Here is a 21,242-nt window from a genome sequence, read left to right as displayed (position 1 = left end):
TGTATACACCTATTATGTATGTTGACCTTCATGTTCATATCTGTGTACGGTGTGGAACTGTCTGGTATTCAACAGCATTTTCTTCTTCGCTGTATGAGAAGTGCTATTTATCCTGTACTAGGGTTGGGCGATATCTAAGGAGACCTCTTCTACAATATATTGTGATATCCGTTGTTAATAACTTTGCACCGTTAATGACTAGATACTTCCAGACTGCAATTTTTATGCTTATATTTATATTAAAGTCACATTCTCATTAAATAACCTCAGTATGGCGAAAAAAATAAAGCTTAGTTGATTCATTTAGACTTCATATTTTCATTTTCAACACAACGCCCTAACGTATAAAACTGAACAGTTTTTTGATTTGTAAAGTTCAAATAGAGTAGTCTTGCACTTAACGGCAATATAAAACATCACAATATTTGATTTAATCATGTTGGCCCAACCCTATTCTGTACAACAAAACATCCAATGACAACAGTACCGTATCAGTTTGCTTGTTGGTCAGAGGGAAGTCGGGGGTTACTATACAGCATTTTATAACTGAAATGATGTTGTTTTCTGTGCAGGGGGACACAGGGCCAGTAGGAAAGGATGGTTTTGTTGGACCAGCTGGAGTGAAGGTGAGCTGAGATTTCATTTCACATTCCTTCATAAACAAGTGACATGGAATAGTCTGTAGGCGATGGCAGATGTGACATGCAAGGGACTGCGAGCCATGTGACATCTTGTTAGAGATGATATCTGTGTTTTTTTTTTTTTGGGGGGGGGGGGTTCAGAGGGAATATTCGTGGTTAATCTTTCCTTTTCCTATGGAGTTGGTGGTTCCATAGGAGGAGGTTTGAAATGTTAGAGTTTCACTCAGAGTTCTATATAAAGACACTTCCACAAGCTAGTCTAGGTGGCGGAAAGTCTGCATAAGCTATTTCTAGAGTTGAGGTGGTGCGTGCGGGAGGTAGGAACATTGTTAGTTCACTTGTAAACATTGACTAAAGTATATTTGATGTTCTTTGCTTTGGTTGGGAAGAACAGGAAGCAGGTTACCCAGATTTGAACTGTATATATGTTCAGTTATTTTGTATTTTTTTAATGAATGGGGATAATTTCATTACCCCATTTGTGGATAATTACTTTTTTTAGCTAAACCCTATAACCCTGTGTTTAATTAGATGTTGAACTGATGATGCTTTCAACTACATACTGTAATGCAGGCTATATTCAATGAATACTCATATGCCCATCAGTACCTAGTAAACTAGCCTTAGACTTAAAAGGTATATTTTTCCTGAGGGAACTTTGTGGTGTGTGCGCTGGATCTGTAGTGGATCTAGGAGATCCAGGGACACAAAGGATCGTTTCAGCTTCCAGTAGTAGTATATGTAACCTGGCTCGCTGCCTGGCGTGAGTTTGGTGTTCTATAATGAGGGGTGAGCGCTGCAGAGCGGAGCGTGGCTTCTGTTCCTGCAATCTATTTCCAGAGCTCTGCATCTGCCCCAGCATCTGTTTATCGCCCAGGGAACATGTCCCTTCCTTTTGGAGTGGTGTAAATTAGTGACACCCTACCATTTACCGGCTTATTAAACTATGCACACTTACCCGTAAAGTAGCTTTGATAAAGGTCTTGGCTTAGTAAGATGTTTGTGTCGTCTGGCAATTGGAGAAGGAACGGTTTTGTGAGGGATGTGACATTTGCGCACTGTAACCATGAAAAGTACAAGTGAAACCTCAAACTGGTTTGCTGAAATTGTAAAACACCAGGGATGCCAACATTTGATTTAACTGTAAAAATCTTCTGTACACAGATAATATTTATCTTGGTGGAGTGACATATTATTTTGAGTGTAGTTTGTAATTGCAGTGAGTCACTGTCATGGCTAATGGTCATCCTCTCGCTCAAATTCATTGAATAAATACTTTTTTTTGAATTCCTTGGCTTATTATCAGCTAAATGTGTCCTAAATATGTATTTTTTTATATACATTTTTTCCCAACCTTCCCTCTCATTTTGGATTAGAAGCCAAGGTCCCCAAATAATTCTTCAAGCAAAACCCCAGCTATTCCAGCCCAGCTCCCCATCCCCAGTCCCACCCCCAGTTCTAGCCTGCTGGTCTGGATCCAGTGCATGATCAGCTAACCGACTGGTTTGATGTGGTGGCCCAGATGAAAGCCTGTTCATTGGGTTGGGTTTTCACAGTGCGGCATGGCTCTGCAGCGGGCTTGGCTGCTGCAGTCTGTAATCACGGTCCTGAAGCTCACAGGACACAGCAGCTGTAAAAACCAGACACACCATACTTTAGATGTCGGAGAGGTTTGGTTTAACCAGCCAGTGTACTTGCATTGACAACAATAGGAAAAAAAGTCTATCAGTACCAGGCTACACTTGGATCAAAATGCACAGGAATGTTTTGAGACGCTTGCATAAAATTCCATGTAAAACTTGAATGAAAGTTACATGTCAGATGAAGTCTCATAAAGTTTTGGGTAATTGCTATCCTAGATGAGTAAAAATGGTTGTGTGGAAATAATGTCATAGTTTTAAGTTACAAAGGATTCCTGTTGTAATTCAGAAAACAGCTTGGTGTGAGGTCCTGTATCAAATAAGTTCTTGTGATTTTTCACGCACATGTAGAATGAAGAATGAAGCAAGTTTGTGCAAAGATGGGTTTTCTGCTCTTGCTTTTGAGGCTGTTCCCAACTCTAAAACATGGCTCTCCAATCCTGTCACTGGAGAGCTGGCCCTCCTGTAGGCTTTCAATCCAAACTCAGTTGTAACTAACATGATTCAGATTATCAACCAGCTAATTATTAGAATCAGCAGAGAGGAAGAGGCAAGGCGTGAGGGATAACTGGGCCCAAAATATGTTTTCTCTAGCAGGTGCAGTTTTTTTGTTTGTTTCACTTAAGGAGGTTTTGTACGGAGTTCAATGAGAGTGTTGACTTTGGTTAACAAAAAATGTAATGGTTTATTTGCTACGTGTGGCTTATTTGATTGAATAGATGTTTCGTAATGCTTAGGTTGTTATGAATGTACTGATATAAGTAGGTCACGTGACATCCTGGCAACTTTGAGAAAAAACACTTTATATTGGAGTTGTGCCTGTTGTTCCCACGCGTCTCTGCCCTCTCATTTGCTAGAATGGTCTTGCCTCCTCCCGACTGCTTTCCATTTTTGAAGATATTTGTTTAAATTGATAGAGCGGTCACTGGAGTATCTGGTTAATATAATGGAATCAAGTGCGCTAGATTAGGGTTGGATTGAAAATCTACAAGAGGCCAGCTCTCCAGGAACATGGCTAGAGAGCCCTGCTTTAGAGTAAGCCACAGCCTCAAAAGCAAGAGAAGAATACAAATTTTTGCACAATCTTGCCTAAACATCCATGTCAAATAGAATGCTTCGTTCCACACGGGGAGAAACATTGTTCCTTCCTGTGCATGAAAAATCACAATACTTTGAAGAGATTAGAAATCTTGGAAGGAGTACCTACAGTGGGGAGAACAAGTATTTGATACACTGCCGAATTTGCCGGTTTTCCTACTTACAAATCACATTGTATGATTTTTAAGTCATTAATTTGCATTTTATTTCATGACATAAGTACTGTATTTGATACATCAGAAAAGCAGAACATAATATTTGGTACGGAAACCATTGTTTGCAACTACAGAGATCATACGTTTCCTGTAGTTCTTGACCAGGTTTGTACACACTGCAGCAGGGATTTTGGCCCACTCCTCCATACAGACCTTCTCCAGATCCTTCAGGTTTCGGGGCTATCGCTGGGCAACACGGACTTTCAGCTCCCTCCAAAGATGTTCTATTGGGTTCAGGTCTGGAGACTGGCTAGGCCACTCCAGGACCTTGAGATGCTTCTTACGGAGCCACTCCTTAGTTGCCCTGGCTGTGTGTTTCGGGTCGTTGTCATGCTGGAAGACCCAGCCACGACCCATCTTCAATGCTCTTACTGAGGGAAGGAGGTTGTTGGCCAAGATCTTGCGATACATGGCCCCATCCATCCTGCAGTCATCCTGTCCCCTTTGCAGAAAAGCATCCCCAAAGAATGATGTTTCCACCTCCATGCTTCACGGTTGGGATGGTGTTCTCTGGGTTGTACTCATCCTTCGTCTTCCTCCAAACACGGCGAGTGGAGTTTAGACCAAAAAGCTCTATTTTTGTCTTATCAGACCACATGGCCTTCTCCAATTCCTCCTCTGGATCATCCAGATGGTCGTTGGCAAACTTCAGACGGGCCTGGACATGCGCTGGCTTGAGCAGGGGGGCCTTGTGTGTGCTGCAGGATTTTAATCCATGATGGCGTAGTGTGCTATTAATGGTTTTCTTTGAGACTGTGGTCCCAGCTTTCTTCAGGTCATTGACCAGGTCCTGCCGGGTAGTTCTGGGCTGATCCATCACCTTCCTCATGATCATCGATGCCCCGCGAGGTGAGATCTTGCATGGAGCCCCAGACCGAGGGTGATTGATCTTCACCTTGAACTTCTTCCATTTTCTAATAATTGCGCCAACAGTTGTTGCCTTCTCACCAAGCTGCTTGCCTATTGTCCTGTAGCCCATCCCAGCCTTGTGCAGGTCTACAATTTAACCCTGATGTCCTTCCACAGCTCTCTGGTCTTGGCCATTGTGGAGAGGTTGTAGTCTGTTTGATTGAGTGTGTATACAGGTGTTTTTTATACAGGTAACGAGTTCAAACAAGTGCAGTTAATACAGGTAATGAGTGGAGAACAGGAGGGCTTCTTAAAAGAAAAACTAACAGGTCTGTGAGAGCCGGAATTCTCACTGGTTGGTAGGTGATCAAATACTTATGTCATGCAATAAAATGCAAATTCATTACTTAAAAATCATACAATGTGATTTTCTGGATTTTTGTTTTAGATTCCGTCTCTCACAGTTGAAGTGTAGCTATGATAAAAATTACAGACCTCTACATGCTTTGTAATTAGGAAAACCTGCATATTCGGCAGTGTATCAAATACTTGTTCTCCCCACTGTAAGTGAATCATACTCAATCAAGTTTTGACCATGATGTGTGATTGATGTGATACACTTTAGCATTTTCAACAGTCTTGCAGACTTTCATTTTGCATAACCAACATTTTAGATTAAAATAGATAGATTCCGTGTATTGACATGAAAGGTTAATTTGATGACTGACTTGTGTGAACTTGTCCAGAACATGTTCATTCTGTATGTGAGTACAGTAATCAATGCTATATTTAAAACACACAAGACAAGAACACAATTCAACATCCAACACCCTTTTTACTAAGAGTGTTCCAAAATAGGATTCCAGTGTCTTAAAAATTTAACTAATGTCTTGTAATTTGGCAAATCACATGAGTAATTGTGATATAGTATACAGTATTCATTATAGCATTTTTGGGTGCTATGTAATTTGAGATTTTGATAACAGGGTTTTTCTTGATTTCATGCCTTGGCTGCAGTTTTAATTTCTGAGCTTTTATGTAATTGAACATGCATTATTGCAGAGATGTAGTTAGCATGGCTAAAACTGAAGAGCATTCAATAAGTTTGACGGTAGATACTCCTTTTCTGGATAACATCTCCCACACTGTGTTGGTTACACATTTTGAAAGCCATAATCAACACTTGTCATCCTCAATATTTACAGCCATTACAGTTTTACCATGTCTTTTTATAAGATCATACAGACCTCTTATGTTGCTAATGATAGGCTCTTTGTCGCACGTGTGCCTGTTAGATGTTCAGGAAGGCAAAGCACTTCAAAAGCCGCCCTCTGTGTGTCAGGACCTATAAACCCACAGCTTTCCCTGCTTTACCTCCTTTATTATTGAAAACCTGACTGAGCAGCGTGTACTGTGGTCTGTGGTTTATATCATAAACCTATGTTGGAGGTGTATGAGTTTGAGAAGGAGCATCTCTTCTCTCGTGCACTCTGTTCTACTGCTGCACTCTACACTCACCTTGGAAAATGAATAGTGTGTATGTTGTGTTAGTGAGGATTTGGAATACATTTTTTTGTTACATTTTTTGTTAAGAGTGATAGTTTTAAACCTCACTGACGGGGTATGGAAACCCCCCAACTTGAGGCGGTCATCTGTCTCAAAGCTCAATGGATATTTTCACATGTTACAGTAGCTATTTCAGAGTATATCAAGTATGCGAATATCATACTTCTGTTTTATTATGTTTAGGGTGAGAAAGGAGACGTTGGGGTTCATGGTGGTGATGGACAGATTGGAGTTCCGGTGAGTCTTCATTGTTCAAATGAAACGTTATTTCTTAATAAAAGCTGGAACCATTCACTAAGCCAGTCCATTTACTCATCATCCTCATCCACTCCCTGCTCCCTTTAAATGATCATAGCAACTCTGTTTTTCCAATATACACTAAAACCATGGATCGTTTATAAAGTCACCTAAAATGACATTAAGGACTTTTAGATCAAAATAGTCATGGTGTTTGCGTAGATTTGTCTCCAAATGTGGTGTTCATCCAACCACAATGTTTGCTACATGACCCCAGGATCCACACTTTTATTTTATTTATTTTACCTTTATTATTTACCTTTATTTAACCAGGCAAGTCAGTTAAGAACATATTCTTATTTTCAATGACGGCCTGGGAACAGTGGGTTAACTGCCTGTTCAGGGGCAGAACGACAGATTTGTACCTTGTCAGCTCAGGAGTTTGAACTCGCAACCTTCCGGTTACTAGTCCAACGCTCTAACCACTAGGCTACGCTGCCGCCCACTTGGTGTATAGAAAACTATTTATATGATTAAACATAAAAACATGTCTAAGCTTATTTGTCTATGCTTATCACCTGTCAGAAACATTTAAATACACATTGATATAACACAAAATAATAAACATTGTCCCTACCTTGTCCACCCCAAAAAAAATATTTAAGCCACATTTCCTCCTTGTCTACAATAGGAGCATGAAAACCTTGAGTAATATATACAGCTACGGTTTTAGTGTGGTACTGTGGCCCCTGGCCAGAATCTGAACCAGCTGGCTGAGGGAGCACCAATAACCACACCCATCTTGGCAGAATCTGTCTTTGGGTTAAACCTTTCACTAAAAATAATTTTGACCAATTGCTAAAAAGACCTGATAGCATCTGTGTGTAATCCATATGTAGCCTACATCCACTAACTACCTTGTTTCTACTAAAGAAGATTAAGTGCTAATCTCTAACAACCTTAATTTCCTTATCCCAAACCATAGAAATATTATGAGAACCACTATGATGTAATATTCAGTCTCCTCTTTCATAGTCTTTGGAAATACTGCGTACAGTGCCTTCGGAAAGTATTCAGACCCCTTGACTTTTTCCACGTTTTGCCTTATTCTAAAATGGACAAAATTGTTTTCCCCCCCTCATCAATCTACACACAATAACCTATAATGACAAAGCAAAAACATTTATTTTTATTTTTGTAAATATATATTTTTTTAAACGGAGATGACCTTATTTACTTAATTAAGTATTCAGACCCTTTGCTATGAGACTCGAAATTGAGCTCAGGTGCAACCTGTTTCCATTGATCACCCTTGAGATGTTTCTACAACTTGATTGGAGTCCGCCTGTGGTAAATTCAATTGATTGGACATGATTTGGGAAGGCACATATCTGTCTATGTAAGGTCCTACAGTTGACAGTGCATGTCAGAGCAAAAACCAAGCCACGAGATCAAAGGAATTGTCCGTAGAGCTCCGAGACAGGATTGTGTCGAGGCACAGATCTGGGGAAGGGTACCAAAACATTTCTTCAGCATTGAAGGTCCCCAGGAACACAGTGACCTCCATCATTCTTAAATTGAAGAAGTATGGAACCACCAAGACTCTTCCTAGAACTGGCTGCCTGGACAAACTGAGTAATCGGGGGAGAAGGGCCTTGGTCAGGGAGGTCTCCATTCTATTTTTTCCATTCCAGCCATTACTATGAGCCCGTCATCCAATAGCTCCTCCCACCAGTCTCCACTGCTCCATTGAGTAAACAAGGGTTATGTGGGATCAAATGAATGATTAATGCAGAAGTACACCTAGTCCTAGAGGCTAATCAAAAATACTTTAGTAACTACCAGCTCTCACCTCAATGAGGTGGATGAGGTAAACATTGGGACGTTCTTTCCTGTTTTTCACCTATTTAAAGAGACCACTGAAAGGCCACCAGGTGGAGATAGACGATTATATTGACAACTGTATTTGTCTATCTGGTCTCTGTCTAATGCAATGCAAGCCTGTTTTTGTTTTTTTTTAGCATTTCACAGACAACATTGAATTTAAGCTGTTCTGTTTGAAAATGGATACAGCAACTAATGTGCTTACCAAAAATAGCAAGAGGAGTTTGATAAATATTATACCATGAAATATTGACTCCCCAAAAATGTATGAGCCTGTAGTCTGGCTCTCGCACAACATGAAACCCTGTGGCTCGACATGTAGCTAATGTAGCCAGTGCCCTCGCATGCCATTCTCCAATCAAGCTCAAAGTATTTGAAAGAAAACAAATACTATTTGAACTTAGGTGTGGTGGCCAGTGCCCTCAGATGCCATTCTGCTGTGCCACTTTGCCCATAATTACAATGTTCCTGTTTATGGGGAAATCAAGTAAAATCTAACTATATTGAAAAATGAATGAAAGTCCTAATGAGCCAGTCAGCCAAGCCATCCTACAACTGTAAAATCCTGCAATGCATCACGAGGAGTGGAACTAACAGTTTATTTTGTCCTCTCTGCTAACTTTAATCATCATCATGGCTCCCTCCCTAAGTCCCATGAGTGTCATTACTTACTGTAGATAATGGGTGAAAGCTCTGACTGGCTGTAAACTAGGTTGATATTGTGGTCATTGCCAGCCGGGTAAACATGGGAACTGGAAATAGAAAGTGGGCCTCTAATTTCATGTGCACAATATCATCATCATCATGATACAGCTTTCTTCCAGTTTCCAGGATATTTCAAGAGCAGTAAGAGACCCTCAGCTGTGCTGAAATTGAGCTGTAGAAATGATACTGTACATGTTTATTGATATACAGTACCAGTCAAAAGTTTTGACACACCTACTCATTACAGGGTTTTTCTTTATTTTTTACTATTTTCTACATTGTAGAATAATAGTGAAGACAAACTATGAAATAACACATATGGAATCATGTAGTAACGAAAAAAGTGTTAAACAAATCAAAATATATTTTATATTTGAGATTCTTCAAAGTAGACACTCTTTGCCTTGATGACAGCTTTGTACACTCTTGGCATTCTCTCAACCAGCTTCATGTGGTAGTCACCTGGAATGCATTTCAATTAAGAGGTGTGCCTTGTTAAAAGTTCCTTTGTGGAATTTCTTTCCTTAATGCGTTTGAGCCAATCAGTTGTGCTGTGACAAGCTAGGGGAAGTATACAGAAGATAGCCCAATTTGGTAAAATACCAATTCCATATTATGGCAAGATCCGCTCAAATAAGCACAGAGAAATGACAGTCCATCATTACTTTAAGACATGAATGTCAGTCAATCCGGAAATTGTCAAGAACTTTAAACGTTTCAAGTGTAGTTGCAAAAAACATCAAGCGCTATGATGAAACTGGCTCTCATGAGTACCACCACAGGAATGGAAGACCCAGCATTACCTCTGCTGCAAGTTACCAGCCTCAGAAATTGCAGCCCAAATAAACGCTTCACAGAGTTCAAGTAACAGACACAATTCAACTGTTCAGAGGAGACTTTGTGAATCAGGCCTTCATTGTTTAATTGCTGCAAGAAAACAACGACTAATTGACACCAATAAGAAGAAGAGACTTTCAGGAGGACAAGAAACACGAGCAATGAACACTAGACCAGTGGAAATCTGTCCTTTGGTCTGATGAGTCCAAGGGCTATTTGACCAAGAAGGAGATGGAGTGCAGCATCAGATGACCTCCACAATCACCCAACCTCAACCCAATTGATATGGTTTGGGATGAGTTGGACCGAAGAGTGAAGGAAAAGCAGTCAACAAGTGTTCAGCATATGTGGAAACTGCTTCAAGACTGTTGGAAAAGCATTCCAGGTGATGCTGGTTGAGAGAATGCCAAGAGTTTGCAATGCTGTCATTAAGGAAAAGGGTAGCTACTTTGAAGAATCTCAAATATATGAAATATATTTATATTTCTTTAACACTTTTTTGGTTACTACATGATTCCATATGTGTTATTTAATAGTTTAGGTGTCTTCACTATTATTCTACAATGTAGAAAATAGTAAAAATAAAGAAAAACCCTTGAATGAGTAGCTGTGTCCAAACTTTTGACTGGGACTGTAGATATTTGCCTTTGTTTTTTCATAGTTCTCCTGAGTGTGATATCTCTGTTTTTTCATAATCGTCATAGGGAATCCGAGGCCTTCCCGGGCAGATGGGGCCTGCTGGACCTCGGGTAATAAACAGATCAAACTTAGACAATATAATCCAGTAGTTGGCCATGGCGCAATCAATGACTTGGTTGGCTCACCCTCTGTGTCATTATGACATTCTCTTTGCCTCCTAAGACAGCAAATGACTAATGAAATATTCGGTGAAAGAGTAAATGTAAAACCCTGTGTGTTGAAAACAATATAAAATGCCTTTTTAATACATTTGATTTGACCTTGTTTTTACAAGGGGGAGAGAGGCCCACCCGGACAAGAGGGGCTGGTTGGACCAAAAGGACCTGAGGTAGGTGAGGGATCGGACCTGAAAGTACAGTATGCTTGATGTTCATTACATATTTTCTTCTCTTTTCTTTTCACTCTATTGAAAATTAAATAATTATTTTGCTGCTCCATAACGCTCCTCTGCAAAATTCAGAGTGAGATCCTCCACAAAATAGGAATGTACGTGTAAGTAGGAACTGTACAGCACATTTAAGTGTCATTGCTGAACCTCAACTTTGCTGCCCTCAATTGGAATGTCAAGATATTGCAACTCTATGCTTGAATTAAACTGAGGTTCTTCTATCCGACTTGTGGCTTACATGACCACTTTAGAAGAACTGAAAAGCCAATGAGGACATCGTATTGTATTGTCATGTGATTTCAAATCATTCTCACATTTTCACCATTTTCTTCACCAATTATTTTCTGTGTATCTTTCAATTTGTTTTTGTCCCTATACCATTTGGTGTGATAAAAGTAACTATTTGCCTCGCCTTTGGTCTATAATAAAGTCTAGTCCTCAGAATTTAACATGATTTAAAATCACATTATTTTCATGAGGTTCATTTCATTATGCCTTACAGATGATTAAGCCATTGTTTTAAAAACTGAATTTTCACTCATGTACAGGGTCTTCAGGGTCCGATTGGTCCACCTGGAACTTACGGACTTGAAGGTTCAAAGGTAACTAGTGAATTCTTGCCGCTACTGCATTTCCCCTATCCTTAGTGAGTGTGTGTGGTGTGTGTCTGAGCTGCATATACTTTGTCTGTGTATGTATTCTGTTATGTACATGTGCTTTTCGTGATGTAGTTTGTGTGTGTTCTGGGAGTGTTAATGTGTGTGTTAACACATCTCTACATGTGTAGGGGGCCCAAGGTGCACGTGGATCCGAAGGACATCCTGGGACACCTGGACTGAATGTAGGTATTTTTCAGCTGTTTGGGGATAGGTGAAAGATGCTATACAGTTGAAGTCGGAAGTTTAAATACGCCTTAGCCAAATACATTTAAAGTCAGTAAAATTCCCTGTCTTAGGTCAGTTAGGACCACCACTTTATTTTAAGTAGAGAGAATAATAGTAGAGAGTGATTTATTTCATCACATTCCCAGTGGGTCAGAAGTTTACATACACTCAATTAGTATTTGGCAGCATTGCCTTTAAATTGTTTAACTTGGGTCAAACGTTTTGGGTAGCCTTCCACAAGCTTCCCACAATAAGTTGGGTGAATTTTGGCCCATTCCTCCGAACAGAGCTGGTGTAACTGAATCAGTTTTATAGGCCTCCTTGCTCGCACATGCTTTTTCAGTTCTGCCCACAAATTTTCTATGGGATTGAGGTCAGGGCTTTGTGATGGCCACTCCAATACCTTGACTTTGTTGTCCTTAGGCCATTTTGCCACAACTTTGGAAGTATGCTTGGGGTCATTGTCCATTTGGAAGACCCATTTGCAACCAAGATTTAACTTCCTGACTGATGTCTTGAGATGTTGCTTCAATATATCCGCATAATTTCCCTTCCTCCTGATGCCATCTATTTTATGAAGCACCAGTCCCTCCTGCAGCAAAGCACCCCCACAACATGATGCTGCCACCCCTGTGCTTCACGGTTGGCATGGTGTTCTTCGGCTTGCAAACCTCCCCCTTTGTCCTCCAAACATAACGATGGTCCTTATGGCCAAACAGTTCTATTTTTGTTTCATCAGACCAGAGGATATTTCTCCAAAAAGTACGATCTTTGTCTCCATGTGCAGTTGCAAACTGTAGTCTGGCTTTTTTTATAGCGGCCTTTCAGGTTATGTCGACTCGTTTTACTGTGGATATAAATACTTTTGTACCTGTTTCTGTACAGATGAACGTGGTACCTTCAGGCATTTGGAAATTGCTCCTAAGGATGAACCAGACTTGTGGAGGTCTAGAATTTTTTTTCTGAGGTCTTGGTGGATTTCTTTTGATTTTCCCTTGATGTCAAGCAAAGAGGCACTGGGTTTGAAAGTAGGCCTTGAAATACATCCACTGATACATCTCCAATTGACTCAAATTATGTTAATGAGCCTTTGAGAAGCTTCTAAAGCCATGACATCATTTTCTGGAATTTTCCAAGCTGTTTAAAGGCACAGTCAACTTAGTGTATGTAAACTTCTGACCAACTGGAATTGTAATATAGTGAAATAATCTGTCTGTAAACAATTGTTGGAAAAATTACTTGTGTCATGCAGAAAGTAGATGTCCTATCTGACTTGCCAAAACTATAGATTGTTAACAATACATTTTTTGAGTGGTTAAAAACAAGTTTTAATGACTCCAACCTAAGTATATGTGAACTTCTGACTTCAACTCTATATACAGTATTTCAGTACTGGTGGCTGCAAATTGGGTTTTTCCATACAGGATTCACCTCGGGCAGAAGCCTTCGAATTGGGACATATCTCTCAGCATCATTATAACTCACAATACATATCGTTATGTTTTACTGCTGTAAACCTATGGGTCATGTGCTTTTGGCCTTGTGCCATTCAGTACTAACAAGTAGAAGTCCCCGAAGAATAACATACAAATTGCACTACTGTACATGGAAAGGAAATAAGTAATGTTCTGTGTGTGTGGCTCATTTTGCTCTCTGTCACAAAGATGGAATCTAACTACTTGACTGTACAGTGCCTTGAAAAAGTATTCATCCCCCTTGCCGTTTTTCCTATTTTGTTTCATTACAACCTGTAATATAAATAGACATTTATTTGGATTTCATGTAATGGACATACACAAAATAGTCCAAATTGGTGAAGTGAAATGAAAAAATGTACTTGTTTCAAAATATTCAAAACATTTTTAAACAGAAAAGTGGTGTGTGCATATGTATTCACCCCCTTTGCTATGAAGTCCCTAATTAAGATCTGGTGCAACCAGTTACCTTCAGAAGTCACATAATTAGTTAAATAAAGTCAACCTGTGTGCATGATCTCAGTATATATACACCTGTTCTGAAAGAGCCCTGAGTCTGCAACACCACTAAGCAAGGGGCACCACCAAGCAAGCGACACCATGAAGACCAAGGAGCTCTCCAAACAGGTCAGGGGCAAAGTTGTGGAGAAGTACAGATCAGGGGTCGGTTCTAAAAAAATGTCAGAAACTTTAAACATCCCACGGAGCACCATTAAATCCATTGTTAAAAAATGTAAAGAATATGGCACCACAACAAACCTGCCAAGAGAGGGCCGCCCACCAAAACTCACGGACCAGGCAATAAGGACATTAATCAGAGAGGCAACAAAGAGACCAAAGATGGAGCTGCAAATCTCCACAGTGCAGATGGGAGTATCTGTCCATAGGACCACTTTAAACCCTACAATCCACAGAGCTGGGCTTTAAGGAAGAGTGGCCAGAACAAAAGCCATTGCTTAAAGAAAACAAAAGGCATGTGGGAGACTCCCCAAACATATGGAAACATATGGAAGAAGGTACTCTGGTCAGATGAGACTATAATTGAGCTTTTTGGCCATCAAGGAAAACGTTATGTCTGGCGCAAACCCAACACCTCCCATCACCCCGAGAACACCATCCCCACAGTGAAGCCTAGGGATGGCAGCATCATGCTGTGGTGATGTTTTTCATCTGCAGGGACTGGAAAACTGGTCAGAATTTAAGGAATGATGGATGGCGCTAAATACAGGGAAATTCTGGAGAGAAACCCACTTCAGTCTTTCAGAGATTTGAGACTGGAACGGAGGTTCTCCTTCCAGTGGGACAATGACCCTAAGCAACACTTAACTGGTTTAAGGGGAAACATTTAAATGTCTTGGAATGGTCTAGTCAAAGCCCAGACCTCAATCCAATTGAGAATTTATGACTTAAACATTGCTGTACACCAGCGGAACCCATCCAACTTGAAGAAGTTGGAGCAGTTTTGCCTTGAAGAAAGGGCAAAAGTCCCAGTGGCTAGATGTGCCAAGCTTATAGAGACATACCCCAAGAGACTTGCAGCTGTAATTGCTGCATAAGGTGGCTCTACAAAGTATTGACTTTGGAGGGGTAATAGTTATGCACGCTCAAGTTCTGTTTTTTGTCTTATTTCTTGTTTGGTTCACAATAAAAACTATTTTGCATCTTCAAAGTAGTAGGCATATTGTGTACATCAAATAATGATACTAATCCCCCCAACTCCAGGTTGTAAGGCAACAAAATAGGAAAAATGCCAAGGGATAATACTTTCAGAAGCCACTGTACATGTATGATTGTTATACAGTAGTGGAACTGTTATGTTTTGTTGGAGCCATTATGAAGAATGGGTTTCCTGTTGATTCTCCAGGGACTGGAGGGGGAGCAGGGGGTTCAAGGGTTACCTGGTGACCGAGGACTGCCAGGGTTCAAAGGTCACAAGGTAATGAATTACAAAATGATAAACACTTTCACATATGCTTGATTCAGTAAGTACTTATGTATAAACTACATTACAAAAGTAACTTAACTAGAGTAGAGTATGGCTTTTTGGTTTATTAACTGTTATCAATTGGCGCAGCGGTCTAAATCAAATCAAATTGTATTTGTCACATGTGCACATGTTACAGTGAAATGCTTACTTACAAGCCCTGCATCTCAGTGCTAGAGGCGTCACTACAGACACCCTGGTTCAAATCCAGGCTGTATCACAACCGGCCATGATTGGGAGTCCCATAGGGCAGCGCAGAGTTGGCCCAGCCTCGTCCGGGTTTGGCCGGTGTAGGCCATCATTGTGAAATAAGATTTTGTTCTTAACTGACTTGCCTAGTTAAATAAAGGTTAAATTTGTAAACAAATACATATAATAAAAAATAATAATATGACTGACTCGAGATAACATATCTGTCATGGTTTTCAGGGGGAAACTGGTGAACCTGGTCTCAAAGGAAGCCAGGTATAATACAATACAAGAAATCTGAAATGTATGTTATATTATGAGCAACAGCATTGAATGGTGTTTTTCATCACCACCCTTACCCTCCTATATCTCCAGGGTGAGAGAGGTAACAATGGAGTTCCTGGGAACACTGGGGCAAATGTATGTAACATTTAACCTTTCACCTCTTAACTCTGTTTTTGGAGGCATGCATCAATGATACTGTAACTAAAGGATATTCATACTGCCTTTTAGACCATCCATTTATTTCAGTGTTTTCATCCTCATGTTGTGAATGATTGCCACTGCAGGGAGAAACTGGACTCAAAGGAAGCAAAGGAGAGGTGAGTTTAACTAGTTTGATCGGATTCATTTCATCTTAGAGAGTTCATGTTCTACTTTATCCTTTCATTTGACATAGGTCGAAGTTCAATTTACAAATGTAACTTCTCAGTTGTACAATGAGCAATTGAAAAGTGCACCTATGGTACAGAAGGTGTATTTAAAAGACGATTTGTCCTATCATGCTAACAAATAGAAACACATTCTGATGAAGGGAAGGGAAATGTATCTGGTAGTCAGTTCTGCATTCTCTACTCTCTCATGAGAACCTCATGATCTATGAAAACAAACAGACATACACTGCCGTTCAAAAATTTGGGGTCACTTAGAAATGTCCTTGTGGCCTCCCGGGTGGGGCAGTGGTTATGGGCGCTGTACTGCTGGACGCCAGCTGTGCTACCAGAGACTCTGGGTTCGCGCCCAGGCTCTGTCGTAACCGGCCGCGACCGGGATGTCCATGGGGCGACGCACAATTGGCCTAGCGTCGTCCGGGTTAGGGAGCGTTTGGCCGGTAGGGATATCCTTGTCTCATCGCGCACCAGCGACTCCTGTGGCGGGCCGGGCGCAGTGCACGCTAACCAAGATTGCCAGGTGCACGGTGTTCCCTCCGACACATTGGTGCGGCTGGCTTCCGGGTTGGATGTGCGCTGTGTTAAGAAGCAGTGTGACTTCTTTGGGTTGTGTATCAGAGGACGCATGACTTTCAACCTTTGTCTCTCCCGAGCCCGTACGGGAGTGTAGCGATGAGACAAGATAGTAGCTACTAACAATTGGATACCACGAAAAAGGGGTAAAATTTAAATAAATAAATAAAAAGAAATGTCCTTGTTTTTGAAAGAAAAGCACCTTTTTTTTGTCCATTTAAAATAACATCAAATTGATCTGAAATACAGTGTCGACATTGTTAATGTTGTAAATTACTATTGTAGATGGAAAAGGCTGATTTTATTTATTTTTTTAATTGTTTTTTTAATGGAATATCTACAAAGGCGTACAGAGGCCCATTATCAACAACCATCACTCCTGTGTTCCAATGGCACGTAGTGTTAGCTAATCCAAGTTTATCATTTTAAAAGGCTAATTGATTATTAGAAAACCCGTTTACAATTATGTTAGCATAGCTGAAAACTGTTGTTCGGATTAAAGAAGTAATAAAACTGCCCTTCATTAGACTGGAGCATCAGCATTTGTGGGTTCGATTACATGCTCAAAATGGTCAGAAACAAAGACCTTTCTTCTGAAACTCGCCAGTCTATTCTTGTTCTGAGAAATTAACGCTATACCATGCAAGAAATTGCCAAGAAACTGAAGATCTGATACAACGCTGTGAACTACTCCCTTCACAGAACAGCGCAAACTGCCTCTAACCAGAATAGAAAGAGTGGGAGGCCCCGGTGCACAACTGAGCAAGAGGACAAGTACATTAGAGTATCTAGTTTGAGAAACAGACACCTCACAGGTCCTCAACTGGCAGCTTCATTAAATAATACCCGCAAAACACCAGTCTCAACATCAACAGTGAAGAGGTGACTCTGGGATTCTGGGCAGAGTTGCAAAGACAAAGCCATATCTCAGACTGGCCAATAAAAATAAAATATTAAGATGGGCAAAAGAACACAGACACTGAACAGAGGAAGATTGGAAAAAGAAAGTGTTATGGACAGACGAATCGAAGTTTGAGGTGTTCGGATCACAAAGAAGAACATTTGTGAGACACAGAAAAAATAAAAAGATGCTGGAGGAGTGTTTGACACCATCTGCCAAGCATGGTGGAGGCAATGTGGTGGTCTGGGGGTGCTTTGGTGGTAGTAAAGTGGGAGATTTGTACAGAGTAAAAGGGATCTCGAAGATGGAGGGCTAATACTCCATTTTGCAACGCCATGCCATACCCCATGGACAGCGCTTAATTGGAGCCAATTTCCTCCCACAACAGGACAATGACCCAAAGCACAGTGACAAACTATGCAAGAACTATTTAGGGAAGAAGCAGTAAACTTGTATTCATTCTGTCTATAATGGAGTGGCCAGCACAGTCTCTGGATCTCAACCCTATTGAGCAGTTATGGGAGCAGCTTGACCGTATGGTACGTAAATGCCCATCAAGCCAATCCAACTTGTGTGGGGTGAAATCTCTTCAGATTACCTCAACAAATTGACAACTAGAATGCCAAAGGTCTGCAAGGCTGTAATTTCTGCAAATAGAGGAATGTTTTGGGACACAATTATTATTTAAATAAAAAATCATTATTTATAACCTTGTCATCATCTTGACTATATTTCCTATTCCCTTTGCAACTAATTTCATGTATGTTTTAATTGAAAACAAGGACATTTCTAAGTGACCCCAAACTTTTGAATGGTAGTGTATGTGGTTTGGAAATTCTCCCTTCGTCTTCACATTGAACATATTCAATTAAACAGAATGACACCATCCTATGCAGACATTGCTTTCAAAAGTCAAGTGAATTCAATTGCAAACATACAACAATACACCAACTGAATTAGCTGTGATGTTGTCCCCCACTAGAAAGGCCTATCAGGAGATACTGGAGCCAGAGGGGCGGAGGGGAGGAAGGGGGACGTGGGTCTGATGGGAGCTGCTGGACCTCGCGGCTCTCCTGGACAAGATGGGTTACCAGGGCGACCAGGAGAGCTGGGATACCCAGGCAAACCTGTAAGTTGACCACATCTGTTCCTCTAGACTCGAGTCAAAGCCATTTGCCCAAAAATGTCAATAGAGTCATTACCAGCTCATTAACTACCAGCATACTGATGTGAATGTATTGTCTTTCAGGGGAAGCCACCAACTGATGACCACTTGATGACGCTTTGCGCTAATGTTCTTCGGAGTATGTTTCCTGCTATTTTATTTGAGGCATGAGCATGACCATTATCTGTTGTATGGATTCTTGAAGATTTTCAGCTGTTAAAAATGATAAACTTCTAAATGCTTGCTAGGAATTTAGGCAATCGTCCATTGTTTTGTTTTTTCACCAAGTGCACATATCTATGCCGTTCCAAAATAGTGACTATGTTGGTAACTGTAGGTATATGCATACAGTAGTATCCTGTTGAACTATGTGTACAGCAGCACGCCTCGATCTAGCGCACCAATGCAGATTTCATTTCTGCAATTTGGTGACAAAAGCGCATCCTCTGCAATGTGCATGGTTTCCTAATCACTGTGTCTGGGCATGTGTCAGAACAAGTTGCTATTTTTGACACGTAACACTCTTGGAGAGATTACACAATAACAGACCGACAGTAGTCCTGAAAATTAGGATCTGGCTCCAAACTAAAGAAATGTCATTGGCTTACTGGTCATTGCAACAATGTACTTTGTGTCAATACAGAAACAAGACTAGTTAGTATTGTGTGCTGCATACACAACAAATGCTAATTTTCCCTATCCAGATCAGCTGCCGCAGCTCCTGGCGATGATGGCACCAAAAAGTCAATGTGGGCAGTGTGAGACAGTGAAGGGGCCACCTGGTGAGCCAGGCCCGGCCGGACCCAAGGGCCACAGTGGAACGCCAGGGTACCCTGGCACGCTCGGTTTACAGGGTTACCCAGGACAGCCAGGCCGGATGGGGCCTCATGGGCACAAAGGTAACACAGTAGGTTATAGGGATTGACGGTCAAAGAATTTGACTTCAGTCTATGTAGTGCTGTTGATGTAAATTGCAATTCCATGGTTTTGGGATTAAGTAACCTTGCTAGCTGTTTTTGCTATGCTCTTATGTGCAGGTGATATTGGACCAATGGGGTTAAAGGGGTCCAAAGGAGATGGAGACACAGGGTTGACAGGTCCTCCCGGCCCAGCAGGTAAGAATCCCCCACTTCTTGTAGGAATGTTGAGTGATGCTATTCATGTTTTCACAAACAAATTTATACCAGTCATCTACAATTGAATACTGACCAACATACTGTCTGACCAATTGAATACTGACCAACATACTGTCTGACCAATTGAATACTGACCAACATACTGTCTGACCAATTGATCAACATGTGTAGGAGTCTGTAGATTGTCCCTGTGGCTGTCAGGGATATGTGATAAACAATTATACTCTTTGTGTCTTTATCTTCCACCTCTGCAGGTCTCCAGGGGCCCAGAGGCAGTGACGGACACGGTGTCTCAGGGCCTCCAGGTGAACCAGGGAAGTCAGGAATCCCCGGCATCCCAGGGAAGCGTGGCCCTCCTGGGGCCAATGGCGTATGTGACCCCACCTCCTGCTACCAGGCTATTCTCAGAGAGGAACGCTACAGCAAAGGACCCAACTTCTAGGCCTCACAAGGAAAGCAGGACATTTTAATTTGACATTTTGAGACTAACTAAGTCAAGGACTGCTCACTGAAAAATCAAGGGCTGCTGGAGTGAGTGAGTTAACCCTTTGTTTCATGTGGGATGATCCACTCAAACTTGAGATAAAGAAACAGAGGATATAGGGCAACAAAGTGACGTAAATTGGTATCCAGCCAAACAGGGTTGTTTGACACTGTCTTCAGGCCAGGGGTAATTCAGTGAACAGGCAGAAGTGATGAGGACAAGTGGGGATTAGGGATATTATTACCCCATCACTGGCTCATAATATCCGAGTGACAATGTTGTTTTTACTGTCTATCAGTGTCGAGGAGGTATAGAAACTTACAATGAGAATTGCACTGCCTTAGTTAAACTACCTCTTTGTTGGATCCAAAGCATTAAACATGATCTGGAGTGACAGGTAGCAATTGTGAAAAAGTTTTCTCCCAAATGATTTACTGTATGTTCAAGAGCAACACTTGGAACATACGACTCTGCATCAGAAGTCTTTCACTTTAAAACTACTAGCTCTTCACTACAAAGTACTATATTTTTTATATGTAGAAATTACTTTTATAAGTAATTTATTTTCCTTTTCAATCAAGCTTGTCAGTCATTAATTTGCTTCACTTCTACGGGTATAAACATATTTATTGTCCTAGTCATCATAGATATGCTTATTGTTACACAACTTCTGCATTTTCCTCTCAGTGTTCAGTGAACCTCCTGCTGGATGGAAACGAGCATGTTTACTGTCAGTATGCGTTGTCTGTCTGTAGTGAACAGTTTTTCCTGATTTAACTTCCATCTATCTTATTATTATTATTCCCCACAATATGTTTTAATATATCAAATGGGCTATTTTGATACAGTTTGTAGTATACTTTTCAAATATTGTTGGCCTGTTTCAATTGACTTTCTTATTTTGATTTCCACATTTTCTAAACAAATGTATACATTTCTCCATGTATTTTCTTATCAGAGAAAACACTGTTGACTGTGAAGTCTTTTTTGAATAAACTTCTGTTGTAGTCTTGTAGTTGAA

At 40.8% G+C, this 21,242-nt stretch overlaps 1 protein-coding gene across 1 annotated transcript in view; it reads left to right on the top strand.

Moving 5' to 3' along the window:
- Positions 1-21,242, top strand: part of si:ch211-106n13.3 (vWFA and Collagen domain-containing protein) — a 25,645-nt gene extending 4,403 nt beyond the window's left edge. The window contains exons 15-29 of the mRNA XM_052476914.1: positions 573-626; positions 6,193-6,246; positions 10,377-10,421; positions 10,646-10,699; positions 11,308-11,361; positions 11,547-11,600; positions 14,983-15,054; positions 15,532-15,567; positions 15,667-15,711; positions 15,861-15,893; positions 18,419-18,565; positions 18,686-18,740; positions 19,306-19,500; positions 19,639-19,716; positions 19,992-21,242. Coding sequence (XP_052332874.1) covers positions 573-626; positions 6,193-6,246; positions 10,377-10,421; positions 10,646-10,699; positions 11,308-11,361; positions 11,547-11,600; positions 14,983-15,054; positions 15,532-15,567; positions 15,667-15,711; positions 15,861-15,893; positions 18,419-18,565; positions 18,686-18,740; positions 19,306-19,500; positions 19,639-19,716; positions 19,992-20,179 — 1,164 coding nt within the window. The 3' untranslated portion in view covers positions 20,180-21,242. The remainder of the gene's footprint in view (positions 1-572; positions 627-6,192; positions 6,247-10,376; positions 10,422-10,645; positions 10,700-11,307; positions 11,362-11,546; positions 11,601-14,982; positions 15,055-15,531; positions 15,568-15,666; positions 15,712-15,860; positions 15,894-18,418; positions 18,566-18,685; positions 18,741-19,305; positions 19,501-19,638; positions 19,717-19,991) is intronic.

Source organism: Oncorhynchus keta, chromosome 23, assembly GCF_023373465.1.
Source record: "Oncorhynchus keta strain PuntledgeMale-10-30-2019 chromosome 23, Oket_V2, whole genome shotgun sequence".
Classification (NCBI taxonomy): Eukaryota; Metazoa; Chordata; class Actinopteri; order Salmoniformes; family Salmonidae; genus Oncorhynchus; species Oncorhynchus keta.
The sequence above is the reverse complement of the archived record's forward strand: the minus strand, read 5'-3'. Positions and strand labels throughout refer to the sequence as shown.